Source organism: Panthera pardus, unplaced genomic scaffold (genome assembly GCF_024362965.1).
Source record: "Panthera pardus isolate Hobbes unplaced genomic scaffold, ASM2436296v1 HiC_scaffold_8, whole genome shotgun sequence".
NCBI classification, from domain to species: Eukaryota; Metazoa; Chordata; class Mammalia; order Carnivora; family Felidae; genus Panthera; species Panthera pardus.
This window is the reverse complement of record NW_026527013.1, coordinates 81,905,897-81,924,620: the sequence shown is the minus strand read 5'-3', so window position 1 is coordinate 81,924,620 and position 18,724 is coordinate 81,905,897. Positions and strand designations below refer to the sequence as shown.

The 18,724-nt window shown below is 37.5% G+C and overlaps 1 protein-coding gene and 1 long non-coding RNA gene across 9 annotated transcripts in view; one reads left to right on the top strand and one right to left on the bottom strand.

Moving 5' to 3' along the window:
- The window catches only part of LOC109268139 (uncharacterized), a 152,792-nt gene that overhangs the window by 44,038 nt on the left and 90,030 nt on the right, over nucleotides 1–18,724 (top strand). The gene's annotated exons all lie outside the window — the stretch shown is intronic.
- Nucleotides 15,638–18,724, bottom strand: part of PTPN12 (protein tyrosine phosphatase non-receptor type 12) — a 103,669-nt gene continuing 100,582 nt past the window's right edge. For both annotated transcript variants that reach the window (XM_019451282.2, XM_019451283.2), the window contains 2 exons: nucleotides 16,541–16,648; nucleotides 15,638–16,313 (listed from right to left, as the gene is read on the bottom strand). In XM_019451282.2, coding sequence (XP_019306827.1) covers nucleotides 16,252–16,313; nucleotides 16,541–16,648 — 170 coding nt within the window. In that variant the 3' untranslated portion in view covers nucleotides 15,638–16,251. The remainder of the gene's footprint in view (nucleotides 16,314–16,540; nucleotides 16,649–18,724) is intronic.

Here is an 18,724-nt window from a genome sequence, read left to right as displayed (position 1 = left end):
CTCTAAAATTCTGTCATAAGGGACAAAAACAATCTTAGACATTAGAGTGGTCTGTGTACCTCCAAAGCTCAACAGTACTCAACAAAATATTATTCCTATTTCTCTCACTAGGGAGAATTTAAATCTAGAGTTTCTCCTTGTCGGGGTGAGAAGCCTATAATGAAAAAAAATTTTCAGAAACACTGACTTAGGCCAAAAGATGTTTTATGTAGAATATGGTGATTTCTCTCTTTTTAAATATTTATGTATGTATATATTTATTTATTTGACTAATCTCTACACCAAACATGGGGCTCAAACTCATGATCCTAAGATCAAAAGTTGCATGCTCTTGCAATAGAGCCAGCCAGACACCCCTAGAATACAGTGATTTCTAAATCATGTTTTCACATTCTTGGAAATGAACATCATCACTTTTACTTTTTAAATTTAATTAATTTTTAAAACATTAAAAAAAATCTTTTTAAAATTTATTTATTGTTTAATTTACATCCAAGTTAGCATATGGTACAACAATGATTTCAGGAGCAGATTCCTTAATGCCCCTTACCCATTTAAGCCATCCCCTCTCCCTGATTTTATATTATTTTTGCTTCCCTTGCCTTATGTTCATCTTAAACTCCTCATATGAGTGAAGTCATATGATACTTGTCTTTCTCTGACTAATTTTGCTTAGCATAATAATATCCTCCAGTTCCATCCACGTTGTTGCAAATGGCAAGATTTTATTCTGATTGTCGAGTAATACTCCATTGTGTATTATATATATATATATACACACACACACATATATACCACTTTTCTTTATCCATTCATCCGTCGATGGACATTTGGGCTCTTTCATACTTTGGCTAGTGTTAATAGCACTGCTATAAACATTGGGGTGCATGTGTGCCTTTAAGACAGCACACCTGTATCCCTTGGATAAATACCTAGTAGTGCAATTGCTGGGTCATAGGGTAATTCTATTTTTAATTGTTTGAGGAACCTCCATACTATTTTCCAGAGTGGCTGCACCAGTTTGCATTCCCACCAACAATGCAAAAGAGATCCTCTTTCTCCGCATCCTCACCAACATCTGTTGTTGCCTGAGTTGTTCATGTTAGCCATTCTGACAGGTGTAAGGTGGTATCTCATTGTGGTTTTGATTTGTATTTCCCTGATGATGAGTGATGTTGAGCATTTTTTTGTGTGTCAGGTGGCCATCTGGATGTCTTCTTTGGAGAAGTGTCTATTCATGTCTTTTGTCCATTTCTTCACTCGAGTATTTGTTTTTTGGGTGTTGACTTTGAGAAGTCCACTGTGTCATTCAAAGCCATTGTTTCCTTGATTATCTGTTTAGATGATCTGTCCATTGCTGTAAGTGGCATGTTGAAGTCCCCTACTATTATGGTGTTATTACCAATGAGTTTCTTTATGTTTGTGATTAAATGATTTATGTATTTGGGTGCTTCCATGTTTGGAGCATAAATGTTTACAGTTGTTAGGTCTTCTTGGTGGATACATCCCTTAATTATAATATAATACCCTTCTTCATCCTTGTTATAGTCATTATTTCAAAATCTATATTGTCTGATATAAGTATGACTAATCTAGTCTAGCTTTCTTTTGGTGACCATTAGCATGATAGATGATTCTCCATCCTCCTATTTCCAATGTGAAGGTATCCTTAGGTCTAAAATGGGTCTCTTGTAAAGAGCATATAGATAGGTCTTGTTTTCTTACCCATTCTGTTACCCTATGTCTTTTGATTGGAGCGTTTAGACCGACATTTAGAGTGAGTACTGAAAGATATGAATTTATTGCCATTATGTCACCTGTAGAGTTGGAGTTTCTGGTGGTGTTCTCTGATCCTTTCTAGTTTTTGTTGCTTTTGGTCTGTTTGTTTTTGTTTTGTTTTGTTTTATTTTGTTTACCTGTCTTTTCTCCCTTCAGAGAGTCCCCCTTAAAATTTCTTGCAGTGCTCGTTTAGTGGTCACAAACTCCTTTAAGTTTTGTTTGGGAAACTTTTTTTCTCTCCTATTTTGAATGACAGCCTTGTTGGATAAAGAATTCTTGGCTGCGTATTTTTCCAATTCAGCACATTGAATATATCCTACCACTCCTTTCTGGCCTGCCAAGTTTCTGTGGATAGGTCTGCTGCAAACCTGATCTGTCTTCCCTTGTAGGTTAAGGACTTTTTTTCCCTTGCTGCTTTCATGATTCTTTCCTTGCCTGAGTATTTTGTGCATTTGACTATGATATGCCTTGTTGATAGTTGGTTTATGTTGAATCTAATGGGAGTACTTCCTCTGTACTTCCTGGATTTTGATGTCTGTGTCTTTCCCCAGGTTAGGAAACTTTTCCACTATGATTTGCTCAGATAAATTTTCTACCCCTTTTTCTCTCTCTTCATTTTCTGGGACCCCTATGATTCAGATGTTATTCCTTTTTTTAATGAGTCACTGAGTTCTTTAATTTTTATTTTGTGCTCTTTTTCCTTAGTCTCCCTCTTTTTTTCTGCTTCATTATTCTCCACAAATTTGTCCTCTATATTACTGATTTCCCACTCTGCCTCATCCTTCCTTCCCGCCATGACATACATTCAAGATTGCAGCTCAGTTATAGCATTATTTATTTCATCCTGACTAGCTTTTACTTCTTTTATCTCTGCAGAAGGGATTCTAATCTATTTTTGACCCCAACTAGTATTCTTATTATCGTGATTCTAAATTCTGGTTCAGACATCTTGCTTGTATCTGTGTTGATTAAGTCCCTGGCTGTCATTTCTTCCTGTTCTTTCTTTTGGGGTGAATTCCTTCATTTCGTCATTTTGAAGGAAGAAGAGGAATTAATAAAGTAAAACAAAAACAAAAAACACTTAAATTTCAAAAGTTAAAAACAACACAAAGAAATCAAATAAACAATGCTAGGTCGTTGGTGTGTTTTGGCCTGGTTGTTCAAAGAAGCTTGAGAGATTAGAGAAAAAAGGGAAAGATAAGAAAAGAAAAAAGGAAAATGTTTGAAAATTTGAAAAAATGAATACAATAAAATAGAATCAAATAAAATGATGAAAGTAAAATCGATTTTTTTAAATTTACAAAAAAGTAAAATATATAGTAGAAAAAATTTTCTTTTTAATAAAAATGGAAAATAAAAATAAATTTTTTCTCTTTCTGTATTCAAGAATGAGAAAAGAAAAAGAAAAAAAAAACTGAATAAAAGGACCAGTGAACAATATGAAGTAAGGTTGAAATTACATCTGGTTTCCCATAAAAGTCAAGCTGTGAAGCACTTCATAGTTCTTAAGCTAAGCAAGCGGGAGATTTGTGTTGTCAAGAGTGCTGTTGGCCCAGTTGGGCGAGGTTTAGTGTAATGGCTCCGTTCTCCACTAGATGGAGCTGCTTAGCTTACTGGGGTGGATTGCTGTGGTGTGCGTAGGCGTTTATGCGCATGCACGAGAGAGGTGAAATGGCGTCACCCAGTTACCCAGTAGTATCAGAACTCTGTGCTCTCACCATTGGTAATCAAACACCCCTCCTTTGTCTTCAGTTTCCATCCACTCCCTGTTTCTACACTGTCTGTGACCAAGCTGTCAGGTTGCCAGGCGGCACCTCCCTTCTGAGTTTTATCTCTAATGTGGCTGTGTTTTCCAACCCCTCACTTCTGAGGGACTGTAGCTTTGATCCTCTCAGGCCTCTGGAAGAGGGTCTTTCTGAGAAATGGCCAGGTGCCGGCCCGCCCCCAGGAATGTTCGCGAGATCGCGCTGCTGCTGATGCCCACAGATTGCAGCTGGGTGTGAGCCCGCCCCAGAAAAGGTTCGTACGATCTTGTAGCAGCAGCGTTTCAGGGTTTATGGAAAATCGCAACACACATCTCGCACCAGGCTTCACTCTTAACGTCCTGTTCCATCACTAGCGACTGTGATTGTTCTCTGGGGTCTGCTGGGACCAAGTGGCAGCACAGCTTCTACCAAATGTCCTTACAACAGTGGAACTGCTTCTCCCCGTGTGGCCCGAGAACCTCCCGGACCCCGCTTTGCTTCTGGCGATTCGCCCTTCCCACCAGAGCACTGCAAGGTATTGAGGTGCAGAGTTTCAGACTCTGCGCTTCCCCTGTTTATAGAATCTTAATGGAATTTAAACCCTCTCCTTTCTCCTCTGTCCCTTTTTTGTTCAGTCCCTGCGGCTGTTTCCACTTTTCCACTTTATCTCCAGCTGCTTTTGTGTGTGTGGTGGGGGAGGGGTGGTGCTTTTCCCATGCTCTCTCCCCATCTCCATCCTCTCTCCACAAACAAAAACAGCTCCCTGCCCTCCACAGCTTCTGTCTCCCCCAGTTCACCTCTCCGCTCTGCGTACCTGCCAAGTTCTGTGGTTCAGGTTGTGCAGATTGTTGTGTTAATCCTCAAATCAGTTTTCTAGGTGTGCAAGATGGGTTAGTGTTGATCTGGCTGTATTTCAGGGATGAGAGTTGCAAAAAAAACTTCGATGCTGTTCCAACATCTTGGCTCCTCCTCCTCCAAAAACATTTTTTTTTCTTAATGACTTACATCCTTTTTTCCCAGATTTCAAATGGTTTTTAAAATCCAAATGCTACCTTGTTTTTCTAAAAATGATCCCCCTGTTGCCACTTTTTTCAAGGAAAATTGTGGCATCTCCACCTGATGGAAAATTGGTAATTAGTTGGTTAAGGAGATGTCAATGGTTGGAACTGCAGGCCTACTTGACTCGAGCTGTTGTTACAGTGAGCTTATTAACTGGTAGTTGTTGGTCTCTGCTGAACTTTGTGCTTCGTAAACAGTCTTAAAACCTGTTGGTAGGTAACCATTTAGAGTTAGTGTCCAATACCTCTGGATTTCAACCCCTACTGTTGCTTATATGGAACTGCTATAGAATTTTCTAGTTTGAACCAAAGACATGAAATTGTTATTCCTTACCCTTAAAACTGGCACTGCCCTGAGGCAATTCCTGAAATGTCACTCTGCTTGTCTCTAAAGTTCATATAACAGGATTGGGTCTGAAAAAGATGCCCTCTTCACCCTGACTGAATCCCACCTCTGTTCACATGAATTTATTGCAACTAATGTGTTCACACTGTATGGAGAAAATTGGGTTAGGCACTCAAGAGCCTTGAAGGGTAATGTGGAAGATGTATTTTTAAAACAGCTAATTTGAAATGATGTGGAAAAAATTGCTTAGAATACTAGAGCTAAGGGAACTTCATGGAAGAGCAGTTGATTTGGCCAGAAGTCAAGGGAGTGATATATTGAAAAGTAGGAAAGTTTATGAAGAGAGTGCTGTTGGTGGACTTTGAAAGGTATGTAACTGCACTTTCACATTGGAAGAAGGTGATGAAGGCATTCCAAGCGGGGGGTGGCTGTTGAGTGGGACCAAAAGAGCAAAGCACAGAGGTAAAAAAAAATTCCAAGGTATATGTGGGGTGTACATTTCTACAGCTGAAGGTCAGGGTGGAGAGTCAGTGGTGGCAGATAAAGCTGGAAAGGTTAGAGACATATCATTGATCTCAAATAACATGCAGAGGCCTTCTGCTGTCATGGTTAGTCCCAAGGGTTATTTGGAGATGTTATTTGAACACATAGTATCACCTAAATCCTTATCTGTCTCCACCCCCACCGCCTTCATCCAGTAGAAAAGGATCAGAATTTGCTGCATTGTGATTTTGGACAAGCTAGTTAACCTCTGTCTATACCTTAACTTCCTCTTTTATAAAATGGTGATTAAAGATAGTGCCTACCTCATTAAATGAGTCACTTACAACAGTATGTGGATATAGGAGGCATCGTATGAGTGTTATATACGTAAGTTATCAAAAATTCTCAAATAATTGTTTTGAGGCATAGAAAAAAAGAAGGATTTTAGATCTGTTTAGATCTATGCTAACTCCCAACCATGGGCTGAAGACTTTTAACAGTAAAAATTATGTATATCACAGCCTTAGTGTAATTGCTAAAAGGACTTTTATGCCTTTATTTTAGAGCTCATATAAATGTTTTTCCAGCCCTAGGAGCTGCTTAGAGAGTGTCATTAAATAGATGGGTACTGGGGTGCCTGGGTGGCTCAGTCGGTTAAGCGTCCGACTTCAGCTCAGGTCACGATCTTGTGGTCCCTGAGTTCGAGCCCCGCGTCGGGTTCTGGGCTGATGGCTCGGAGCCTGGAGCCTGCTTCCGATTCTGTGTCTCCCTCGCTGTCTGCCCCGTTCATGCTCTGTCTCTCTCTGTCTCAAAAATAAATAAACGTTAAAAAAAAATTTTTAACAATAAATAGATGGGTACATTTTGAGGCTCCTGGCTAGTGAGCAGAAAGTTCTTGATCTTGGAGTCATGAATTCGAGCCCCATGATGGGTGTAGAGGTTATTTAAAAATAAATAAATAAACTTAAATGTGTGTGTGTGTGTGTGTAGATAGATAGATACATTTCTAATTAAGGCTTGACTTAAAACTTTGGAAATTCCTTGGCTTTGAGCTAACAGCCTTTTGACATTTTTGGTATTCATTACCAACTATATGTTGCAAAAAGGAGAAAGGACACACAGCTATTTCATATACCTATGGACAGTGGAAAAGCGATAGTAGATAGGAAGAGTGGAATCTATATTAAATATTTGTAGACTTAGGTCATTTTTGGTTTTCCATTGTTGTTTCACTTACATATTGCTGCAGAATAAACCACCATAAAACATAATGTTTTCAAAACAACACCTTATTATTTCTCACAGTTCTGGGGAACAGGAGTGCTAGGCTGGATGCTTCTCTTCCACGTGGTATTGGCTGGGACTGAGTCTCCACATCATCTTTTATGGGTTCTATGGTTAAGCCTGAGCTTCTTTACGTGCCACCAGGGCTCAGGAGACTGGAGACCAAAGTAACCTGGCCTCTTAAGGTCCAGAAACAGAATCAGCCCAGAAACACATGTGCTGCATTCTATTGGTCAAAGCAAGGCATGAGGTCAACCTAGATACTAGAGGTGAGAAAACAGACTCCACCTTTATGGGAGAAGCTGCAAATATTGTGGCCATGATTCCAGCATTCGCCAGTTTTCAGGCTGTATGTTTTAAAGCTTACGGATAACATTTGACTTAAGTAACTAGCCCTTTTTCTAGTCAGTTAACAAACATTTCTTATCTGCTAAAGCCTACACACCTAGTTTCTCTGAAATCTAGAGACATATAGTAAGGTAAGGTTAGTAGTTAGGAGTAAGCATTTGGGAATAGGAACTAGGCTTAAATTCTGACTTTGCTACTTTGTGTGACTTAAAATTACACTGAAGTCTATATTCTTCAGGTTCATCCATTAAACAGGAATATTTACCTGGCAAGGATTTTGTGATGATTAAGTAAGATAATATGTATTCAGGGTTCAGAGATTATCAGGGTACCTGGCATATGGTAAGAATTTAGCAAGGTTAATAATTTTTATTAGATAGGCCTGAGTCTGCATGAAGACTGTTGATGCCTTAAGGTCTTGCAAAGAGGGGCACTTGGTGTTAGGGCCTTCATAAACATTCTCAAACAGTGAAGCCACTCACAGAAGCTTCTGGGTTGTTAGTTTTGTGAATTTTCTTGAGTGCTGTTCCTGATTTTTTTTGGATCCATAAATTTCCTTTTGGTTTGTTTTGCTGCCCCCTTCTGGTAGAATAGAGAAGAGTTCCATGATGTTCCAACGCCTACATCCAGAATAAAAGCTCTATTTGGAAGCCTTTATCAAAGAATATAACTTTGAAAAATTTTTGGTCCTAAGTTTATAAGTGGATTCAAATGAAAGTAAAGTGTAAACATAAAACTTCTACATGTAAATTTCAATTTATTTCTGTTACAGGGAAATCAATAGTGACAGATAGAACAATGACATTAAAATGGACAGCTCACTTTAGGCTTAAAAGATAAGCAGAGTACTTTGTTATGCTTAATAGCAATAGGAAGCTCCCTATAATCTGCATTTCACTTTTCTGAAACAATTAAATGTGTATATATAGAGTTTTGATTTTCAAAAATATTTTTCTAATGTATCAGCTAATGTGTACATTTCAAATTATGACATTGTAGTAACCTTAGATTGGCATTTAAAATTTTTTGCATAGAAGCTGCGTGAAAATGTGTGCTTACTTCAAATACAATCAGAAACGCTAAATACTTAGATTTTATATTTAATACAGTATATTATTTAAATGTTTTTTCACATTTTAGTATTAGAAGACATTGGAAATATTCTAATAGGTTATATATATGTACATAAAGCTAAAATTTAGAAGGCACAATACTTTAAAATGCCACAGAAGTGCTGGGGTGCCTGGGTGGCTCAGTCGGTTGAGCGTCTGGCTTCGGCTCAGGTCATGATCTCACGGTTTGTGAGTTCGAGCCCTCCGTCAGGCTCTGTGCTGACAGCTCGGAGCCTGGAGCCTGTTTTGGATTCCTCCCTCTCTCTCTGTTCCTCCCCTGCTCGTGCGCGCGCGCGCTCTCTCTCTCTCTCTCTCTCAAAAATAAATAAATAAACATTAAATAAATAAATAAATAAATAAAATGTCACAGAAGTGTAGATGATCTGTACATTTGGGTACTTACTAAACAGTCCTGCTGAAGAATTTTTAATGTTTATCTATTTGAGAGAAAGAGAGCATGAGCAGGGGAGCAGAGAGAAAGGAGAGAGAGAATCTCAAGCAGACTCCGTGCTGTCAGGGCAGAGCCCAGTGTGGAGCTTGATATCACAGTGTGATCATGACCTGAGCCGAAATCAAGAGTTGGTTGCTTAACTGACCACCCAGGTGCCCCTGAAGAAGTTTTCAATCAGAAAAACATAATATTGGAGGGTGAGGTGGGCAAAATGGGTGAAGGGGATCAAAAGTACATACTCCCAGTTATAAAATAAATAAGTCATGGGGATATAATGCACAGTGACTATATTTAATAATACTATATTATATATTTGAAAGTTGCTAAGAAAATGGATGTTGAAAGGTCTCATCACACAAAAAAGTAACTGTGGAAAAAAAATAAAAGAATTACTTATAAAAGATAATAGTTTAAGAAATCTAGAACTACTTTCCTGTTTCCTGTTTGGTTATTTGGGCATCAATCTGTAGTAGCTAAAGAATATGTTCTTGTTGACATTTTGGCAAGCACATTCTCAAGTCACAAATGCTACTACATTAAGTCGTGGTAACAGTACCTCTGCCATGCTATCTCTAAAAAATGTAAAATGACTGGAATCTTTAGAATTCCCTGCCCCCATTAATTCAACAAAGCCCAGATTTGTGGTAGTATAGAACAGAGGCACACTTCCTGGAGCTACCCAGGCACGACTGCTTTTCACTGGTTAAATTATCTAAATATACTGGTCATTTGCACATCTTACGTGATTTGTGCACCTTAAAGACAAATAACTGAGGAAACCAAGTGGAGGAAGTCTGTTAAGAAAATACAATTTATATTCAAAACTATATCTACTTTGCACTTTTGGCATAATATGCAAGGGCTGCTTATTGAGTGGATATGTGCCAAAATCTTAGTTAAAGCTTTTGCAATTCTCCATCTGCCAGAATGAAAATTTGAGCTTCTGGCCTTGAAGAGCTGTGTAACAAAGATCCAGTATTAGAGAAAAGAGAGTATTTAAAAACTGAAATTAATTCACATTTCATTATTTAGAAAGCTATTAATAGAATCTTGGGGTTCCTGGCTGGCTCAGTCAGTATAATGTGCAACTCTTGATCTTGAGATTGTGAGTTCAAGCCCTATGTTGGATATAGAGCTTACTTAAAAAAAAAAATTAAAAAAGAAAGCTATTAATAGAATCTGAATTTTGGTATCTAATATGATTAAAAGCAGGTAATTAGGAGATACTGTGTAAGGAAACAAAGGCAGCAAAACCTTTTCCAAAACTAGCACAATAGTGATTTAATTCAATTTAATCCTATATTTAGAATTAAACTAGAACGATTTTATAATTGCAGTCAAGAATACCAAATACAGGGGCTCGTGGGTGGCTCAGTCGGTGAAGTGTCCAACTTCGGCTCAGGTCGTGATCTCATGGTTCATGGATTTGAGCCCTGCATCAGGCTCTGTGCTGACAGTTCAGAGCCTGGAGCTTGCTTCAGATTCTGTCTCCCTCTATCTCTGCCCCCCCCCCCCACTCTCCATCTCTCAAAAGTAAATAAACATTTAAAAAAATGCCTAATACATACTACAATCAGAATACATTTTAGGGCTAAAATATAATTAAAGTGGCATTCTTGAGTTTCTCTCAAAAGCTTCAGATTGCAAACTGCAATCATTCTTTTTATTGCTTCCCTTCACATTTAACACTTTTTTTAGTTTAATTATTAAAAAGCCCTTAATATATATGTATACATGTTTTCAGAACAGAGCCAACTATTCAGTTTGGAAACCATGGATATATTCTTAGGAAAGTACTCCCAGTTAGTGGATAATGTTTTTGACCACTCTGTACTTTCGAGCTGGCTCCAGGAGCAGGGACAAGTATATAAGCAACATATTATTAAGCTCCATTCAATGAGTGTATTGATGTGGGTGCTTTAAATCATATGTCAAGAGGTATTAAGTTTGAAAATATAAAGACTGAATAGAAGAGTGCTTGGGAATGTAAATCAGAACCAGGTGTGGACTATCTTAACATGTGCTATGGTTTTGGATTCAGTTCACCTATTCAGCTGACATTTATTTTTTACTCTATGTCAGGACAATGTTTAAGAAAATACATATATTCAAAATCAGTTCTCCTTTGTACATTTAGCTGTTTTTAAAGTGTGTGTGTGTGTGTGTGTGTGTGTGTGTGTGTGTGTGTGTATACACACACACATACATGCCAACTTTTTACTAAATATCATAGTCCTTTCTCTCAAGGGGCTAGTTTAGTAGAGCAGAAAGTCTAAGTACATTGGTAAATAAATAGGGTGCAGTATAGACAAAGAGAATGGTTCATGGACTTGATGAGAAATAGGATGAAATGAAGGACTTAACAACATACAACAGCTGAATTAGACTTGATAGATGAGGAGGGCTCACCAGAACAAGGACAAAGTGGGGTATTCAAGACAGAGGGTTTGGCATGAGTCAGGTGTAGGGGCTCAGGAAACTCTTAAGTACAGCTGACCTTTGTACAACACAAAGATTAGGGACCCCTATGCAATCAGAAATCTGTGTATTGACTTTTGACTTAACTGCTAATAGCCTACTGTTGGAAGCCTTACTGATAACAGTCTATTGATACATATTTTGTATATTGTATGTATTAAATACAGTGTTCTTATAATAAAGTAAGCTAGAGAAAAAATATATTAAGAAAATCATAAATAGTGGAATACTACTCAGCCACAAAAAAGAATGAGGTCTTGCCATTTGCAACAACATGGATAGATGTAGAGGGTATTATGCTAAGTGAAATAAGTCAGAAGAAAGACAAATACCGTATGCTTTCCCTTATATGTGTAATCTTAAAAAAATGAATAAAGCAGAAACAGACCCATAAATACAGAGAACAAACTGGTGCGTGCCACAGGGGAGAGAGATGGAGGGATGGGTAAAATGGGTGAAGGGGAGTGGGAGGTACAGGCTTCCAGTTATACAATGAATAAGTCATGGGGATGAAAGGTATAGCATAGGGAATATAGTCATTGGTAATGTAATAGCATTCATTGTACAGTGAAGATGGTAGCTACAACTTATGGTGAACATAGCATAAACATAGAGTTGTTGAATCAGTATGTCATACACCTGAAACTAATGTAACATTGTATGTCACTTCAATATTGAAGTACACTTCAATATTGAAGTACACTTCAATAAAAAAATTATTTTTAAGTTTTTAACAAAGAAAATCACAAGGAAAATTTAATTACAGTACTATACTACACTTATTGAAAAAAATCATGTGTAAGTGGACCCTTGCAGTTCAAACCCTTGTTGTTCAAGGGGCAGCTGTAATTCATTGTGGCCAGAGCACAGATACAGAGAAAAGGCTCCAAAGGGCAGCAGCAGGTAGATCTTGGATGGGGTCTTGCATCCAAGTCACTGGATTTCATTATGCACTAGAATCACCTATGGTGCTTGTTTAATTTTAGTATATGTGCTGCCGAAGCGAGCACTATGGTGCTTGTTTAAAATGCACATTACTTATCCCCATTCTAATTCAGCTCTAGGGTAGGACCCTGGAACCTGAATTTTAAGGGCACTCTCTCAAATATTCTAATGCAGGAGAACCTGGGCCACATTTTGAAGAAGTATTACCATAGACAGTGAGGAACCATTAAAGATTTTTTAGGGAAAAGGTAACAATTAGAAGAGGTCACCAGCAGGTCAGACTGGCCTTTTAAGATGAGTCTGGTGGTGGTAGTGAGGAAGCTGGATTGAAGAGATGAGAACCTAGAGTGCAGAATACACCAGATGACTGGGATGGGTAATGGGAGGGAGAGGATGCCATTCACCAAGGTAAGGAACATGTTTAACCTAAATCAAGTTTCAACAAATACAAATATGAAGATTTACCATATTACTGCAAAAGTTCGTTTAAATAGCAAATTCTTCCTGAGGTTTCTGTGCTGTCATGGTTTCATTCCTGGCTATATTAATTCCCTCTTACTGATATCCAGTCTGGACATTTCTTATGAACTTCGAATCTACCTATGGACTATCTACCTCCTGGCGGTTATCTCAAACTCAACATTCAAAATTGAGCTTTTTCCTTTCCCAGCCAGAATCCTGGGAATTTAAGAGACCCTCCCTATCCCTCATACCCATCTAGTTATCTAAATAGGAATAGGAACTCCCTGTTATAAATTCAAGCTCAGAAGATAAAGACAAATTGATATTCAGTAAACTCTTCACATTCAAGAATTTAATGTTCATAGTTTCAATGATTTCAAGTGACCCCAGGGATTCAGAACATATAGTTCTGAAATTTCCCTCAGGCAAAAATCTTAACCACAGACCCCACGAGGCTGTTATACTTAACTAAGTTACTCAGCTAATGACTGAGCCTGGCTCAGCACTGACATAACTATGGCTTTATTGCTCTCTGTTTATCTGTTTATGGAGAAAATGTCCATAAAGTGAAAAGTATTAGAGTGAAAAGTACTATTTATGAAAAATTGCTCCCAAAGGAAAGCTAACTGATAGTGTTATGAAGGAAATAGAAAGATTTAAAAGCCTTTGTACCCTTAGTTATACAAGGTAGAGGTTTTGGATAAAGCAGCAGGATGAATTTGGCAGTGGTTTATCTCAGATACAAATGAGCTTACCATATGCTTTACACAGAAAAAGAAAAATGAGTAACTGTTCTACTCACAGTTCCAACCAGTATAAAAACTAATCCTTGGGAGAAAGCTAAAGCTAGAAAAAGTCAATTTAAAATCATCCTGAGGATAGGCAATAGAATAGAAAGAAAAATCTAGAAACTGACTCACAGATCAGTGGATACATAACTGGTATCAATGGATACCTGACAAAACTGTAACAGTGGAGCAAGGACATTAAATGGTGATTGGCCAATGGGGGAAAAAAAATCATTCCCTGAACAAAAAAATGGAACATTAGATAGAAATACGTACTCCGATCACAACCAACACCACTTTGTACCCATTAGAAAGGCTAAAATGAAAATTAAGGGCACTACCAAGAAATATATAACAATTGGAACAACCACTTAGGACAACTGGCAGTATCTACTTACTAAAGGCAGATATGTATGTGTACCCTATGATCCCAAAATTCCACTCCTCGATATTCTGCCAACAGATGTATGTACTACATGTACCAAATAACACATTAAAAAATGTTCATAGTGGCATAATCTGTAATATTCCCAAACCCAAGCCATCAAAATGTTTGTTAATGGCAGAATGGACACACTGTGGTACATTCATACAATGCATAACTCTATAGCAATGAAAAAGAAGTAACAGCTACTCATATGGTAATGAAGAAATCTCAGAAGCCCAAGGGGAAAGGTTCTTAGTGGCTGATCCTATTTTATTGCTGCATCTAGGTGGTAGTCACACTCAAATGGGTATAAACTTTATGATTATTAGTATGATTTTTGCACTCTTCTGAATACGTTATATATTTTTTTAAATGTTTGCTTACTTTGAGAGAGAGTGAGAGCGCAGGGGAGGGAAAGAGAGAATCCCAAGAAGGCTCTGCCCTGTCAGCAGAGCCTGACTTCAGCTCAAACTCATGAACTGTGAGATCATAACCTGAGCCAAAATCAAAATTTGCACACTTAACGGAGCCACCCAGGTGCCCCTGAATATGTTATTTTTCAATGAAGATGTTCCAAGCAATTCCTTCCCAACATAAAAATGTTTATAAATTATTTTAGTACCATATTATACAAATCATCAAGTACATGAAGGAGCTAAATTCGTTTTACAGTTACACTTTCAGTTTAGGGCGCCTGGGTGGCTCAGTCGGTTAAGCATCTGACTTCGGCTCAGGTCATGATCTCGCTATTCGTGAGTTCGAGCCCTACGTCGGGCTCTGTGCTGACAGCTCAGAGCCTGGACCCTGTTTCACATTCTGTGTCTCCCTCTCTCTCTGGCTCTCCCCCGTTCATGCTCTGTCACTCTCTGTCTCAAAAATAAAAAAAAAAATAAATGTTATACTTTTAGTTTAATTTTTTTTAGGAAAATGATATGCTATAGAGGTGTCTGTGTCTTGTGAATGTCAAGGGTCCACTGTATTCATATTTCCTTATGACCAAAACATGGGAAAAATTTGAAATCCTAAGGAGCAAACACAAAGACCAATGAGCTTTAAAAAAAATTGACGTGAAATGATAGTTTTATTTTCTCCTCTGCAATAATCCTTCTACTCAGATATGGTCACTCTCTTACTTTAGTCTTATAATTTCTTCTCTCTTTGTATAATTTTTTCAAAAGTTTATTTATTTTGAGAGAGATTGAGAGAGAGGGGGGAACCCAGGAGGGGCAGAGAGAGAGGGAAAGAGAGAATCCTAATCAGGCTCTGCGCTAACAGTGAGGCTTGAACTTAAGGACCATAAGATCATGACCAGAACCGAAATCAAGAGTCAGTGGCTTAACTGAGAGAGCCACCCAGGCTCCCCTTTTATCTCTTTCGTATGCAGAGGGAAAATATAGACATCCATTAACTTTAATCCCTGGTGTTAGAATTCAAATTTGGGACACCTGGATGGGATCTATGCTCCAGTTGTAGGATGGGAAGAAACCAGTTCCCCCTTCCTAACCTTACCTCTGTTTGGTGTTTTACTGGATCTTATTAGGCAATAATGAGAAGGATGCCTAGGGCTGACACAAGGATAAGCATTAGAATTAGTAGAAGTATTGGAATTCTTTAATTAAGAGATTAAACTCCATTCACACTCATGACTTAAACACTGGAAGGTGAATACGAACTCTAATTCCCTTGGAATAAGGAATGAAAAACCAAGACAAGTAGGCACTGTAAAATTGTTTCTGTTTTTTTTTTTAATGGCAGGTCAAATATCCTGAAACATACATATATTTTGATAGTCTTCTAATCCCACTTGAGTTCAAATATTAAAGTAACACACACACACACACACACACACTCACGAGCTAAGAGAATTCAATATTGTTCCAAGGCACTTACTGAATCTCCATGACTAGATGAAAACAAGGACAATTAGGATGGACAATTAGACAGTATATAATATAAAAATAACTTTTTGCTTACAATTTACAAAATGTATTATTATTACAATCTTTGATCTCTGATAACCTGCAACGCTGGCTGCATGAATCCAGCAATTTTAAAATTCAGAAACTATTTTCTAAAACTTCAGGGCAAATAATTTACAAATAAGGTACACAAAGATTTAGACCATGCAGAAATTTCTTACATCTTCTGTTAATAATATTTTATGACTGCAACTTTATCAAATTATATACCTACTTGCCCTGTACATATACAAAATAATGCATACATGATAAAACATTAGCAAAAGAGTAGTCCTTAAACTCAATTTATCATAAAAGTATTACTATATTAACATGTCTACAAGCAGCGTGTAACAGGGTTAAGAGACATTAAGGCAATAATACTTGAAGTTACAAAATAAACCATATGTAATACTTTTTCCTAAGTGTAGTATAAGGCAGGTAGATGGTCCTAGCAAAAAAAAATACTAAGGCAACAATCTACACTGCTGTTAGTCCCACGTTTTTAAGATGGAATACTATAAATCTGGCTTTCAGTGGCACTTGAATTTTCCAGTCTAATTTAAAGTGTCTGTTAGCTCCCTGAATCATGTCCATTCTGAAGGTGGATCTCTTGGTCCTTTGGGTTTTCCACAGCGATTACGAAAACCTATAATCAAAATGCCATAGTGATTAGTGTTCAGAAATGTATTTTAATTTACTAAAAACTCTTAATTTGCTTTGGGTAGTTTATTTACGAACCTGAATAAATCATAGCACAAAGTTTGATAAACTTTGCCTTTCTAAGGAAAGCCTGAAACGATGGCAAATACCCTTTTCTCATTCTTGCCAGCATTAACTACATAAAGTTTTTAAATTATTTAGTAAACAAATTACCAATATCTGTGGCCTCTGTTGGACTTTCTGATAGTTGGTCTTTCTTGTTACTGAAAATAGGTGGACATTCTGTACAAGTCTCTATGTGAATACCTCCTGCTGGATGATCTAAAATGCAAAATAAAGATTGTTAATCACCATCATTTGTAGCATCATATATAGAATCCTCTAATGATTTTAATGTGTGTATTAAATTAAAAGAGCAAGTTTTCTCTCTTGGACATCATAATTTCAGAGGCCCAGATAAATATAAATGCAGTGACGAACACAGGAAATCATGTTAGGTGTTCTCAAGGGCACTTAGACATCTTCAGTGAGTAGTTCTGCAACGTATGGATTCTCCTTATGCTCTTAAAATTTTATTTAATAAACTTCAATCTTGCTGTATTATATTTCCTTACAGTACTCATACTACGTGCCAATGTCCTAAGGCAATAATAGCAAGTGAACTGCTTTTATATGGAAATCAATGGCAATCAAGTTCATAGTTAATTGATGGACTACTGGCTTCTAACAGTAGTAATTCTTTGAAAGTTTTACATCAATTAAATTTTAGTTTACTTACTTAATCCCCAATGCATAAGATTAGCAACAAAAGAAATTAACTACTATGATTTATTCTTTCACAACCATTATCATATCCTCTATAACTCTCTAAGAAACTTATGGAAACTTGGAATTCAAGTCAAATAATACATGACCCTTGTCCTTTGGTGCTTGTAGTTTAAACAGAGTTCAGCAAACTTTTTCTATAAAGGACTAGAAAATAAATTTTAGGGCTTATAAGCAGCATATAGTTTCTGTCACCTCTTCTTCATTGATTTTTGCTTTTAAGTTTTTTTTTTTTAATAAGTACTACACCCAATGTGGGGCTTGAGCTCATGAGCCTGAGATCAAGAGTCGCATGCTCTACTGAATGAGCCAGCCAAAGCCCCTAAACAGTTCTTTAAAAATGTAAAAGTTATGGGGCTCCTGGGTGGCTCAGTTGGTTGAGCATGTGACTCTTGATTTCAGCTCAGGTCATCATCTTGCAGTTCATGAGTTCGAGCCTGTGTCTGACTCCACGCTGACAGTGTACTTGGGATTCTCAGTCTCCTTCCCTCTCTGCCCCTCCCTTCTTCGCTCTCTATCCCTCTCAAAATAACATTAAAAAAATTTTTTTTAATGCAAAAGTTATTTGTTCAGCTCAAGGTCAGAATAAAAACAAGTCAAGGCCTAGGCTAGAAGGAGAGACTGACAAGCATATTATTTAGTAGTGTGGTAAGTTTTACAGTAAAATGATGCAGAGTGCAATGGAACAGACAGAAGAGGTATGGAGGTGAAACCCAGTGGTGGTGAGCTATTCAAGGACTGGCTTCTAGGAAGAAATGATGACCTAGTCAAAAGGCCTCAGTTTTCTCAGTTAAATAAAAAGTCATCTACTGAACAAGAGTCAGTAGGATTGATTTCAGAAGAAAGTAAAGATAGGAAAACTCAAGGAAAATAGAAAGTGTGCCAGCTAGAGCGGATAAGATAACCAAGCAAAGCTGGGGGCCCAACTGTGGATGAAGATCCAGAACTGTAGGCTCATCTGGAAAACAGAATAATGATCCCCAGCAGTACTCAGGAATCTTGAGGGATAAAATAAAATGGCACAGGAGTTAGGGGAAAGAAACTAGAGGATAATTTAGAGTAGGACTAGAGTAATGGAGGAATAGTATCTAGATTGGATAAAGAAGAGAAACCAGAAAGTAGTTAACATATATTAGAAAAAAAAAGAATTCAATGATCCACAATAGCAGCAGTATTAATATAATAAAGATATTAGTAATACTATTGCTTCCATTTTGAGTGCCTATCATGTGCCAACCACAGTGTTTGATAGCCCATATATGTGATTTAAATAAGTCCTCACAACAGTTTTTTAGGGTAGGTACTATTATTTCCATTTCACAGAGAAAAAAAACTGAGGCTAAGATAAGGTAACTTGCCTGAAGTCATATAGTAAGTAGAATGGTAAAAATGAAATTGTAAACCAGGTAGACTTGACTCTAAAGCCCTATTCTGTTCTTTTCCTTATGTTGCCTCAGCTAGTAGACAGAGTATTAAAAATGTGTAAGATGGAATGGAGCCCCATTAGTCAAAGATGCAGGGAGAGAGCAACTGAAGCAGAATGGAGGGTAAGGGCAGATGATAGATAAACTG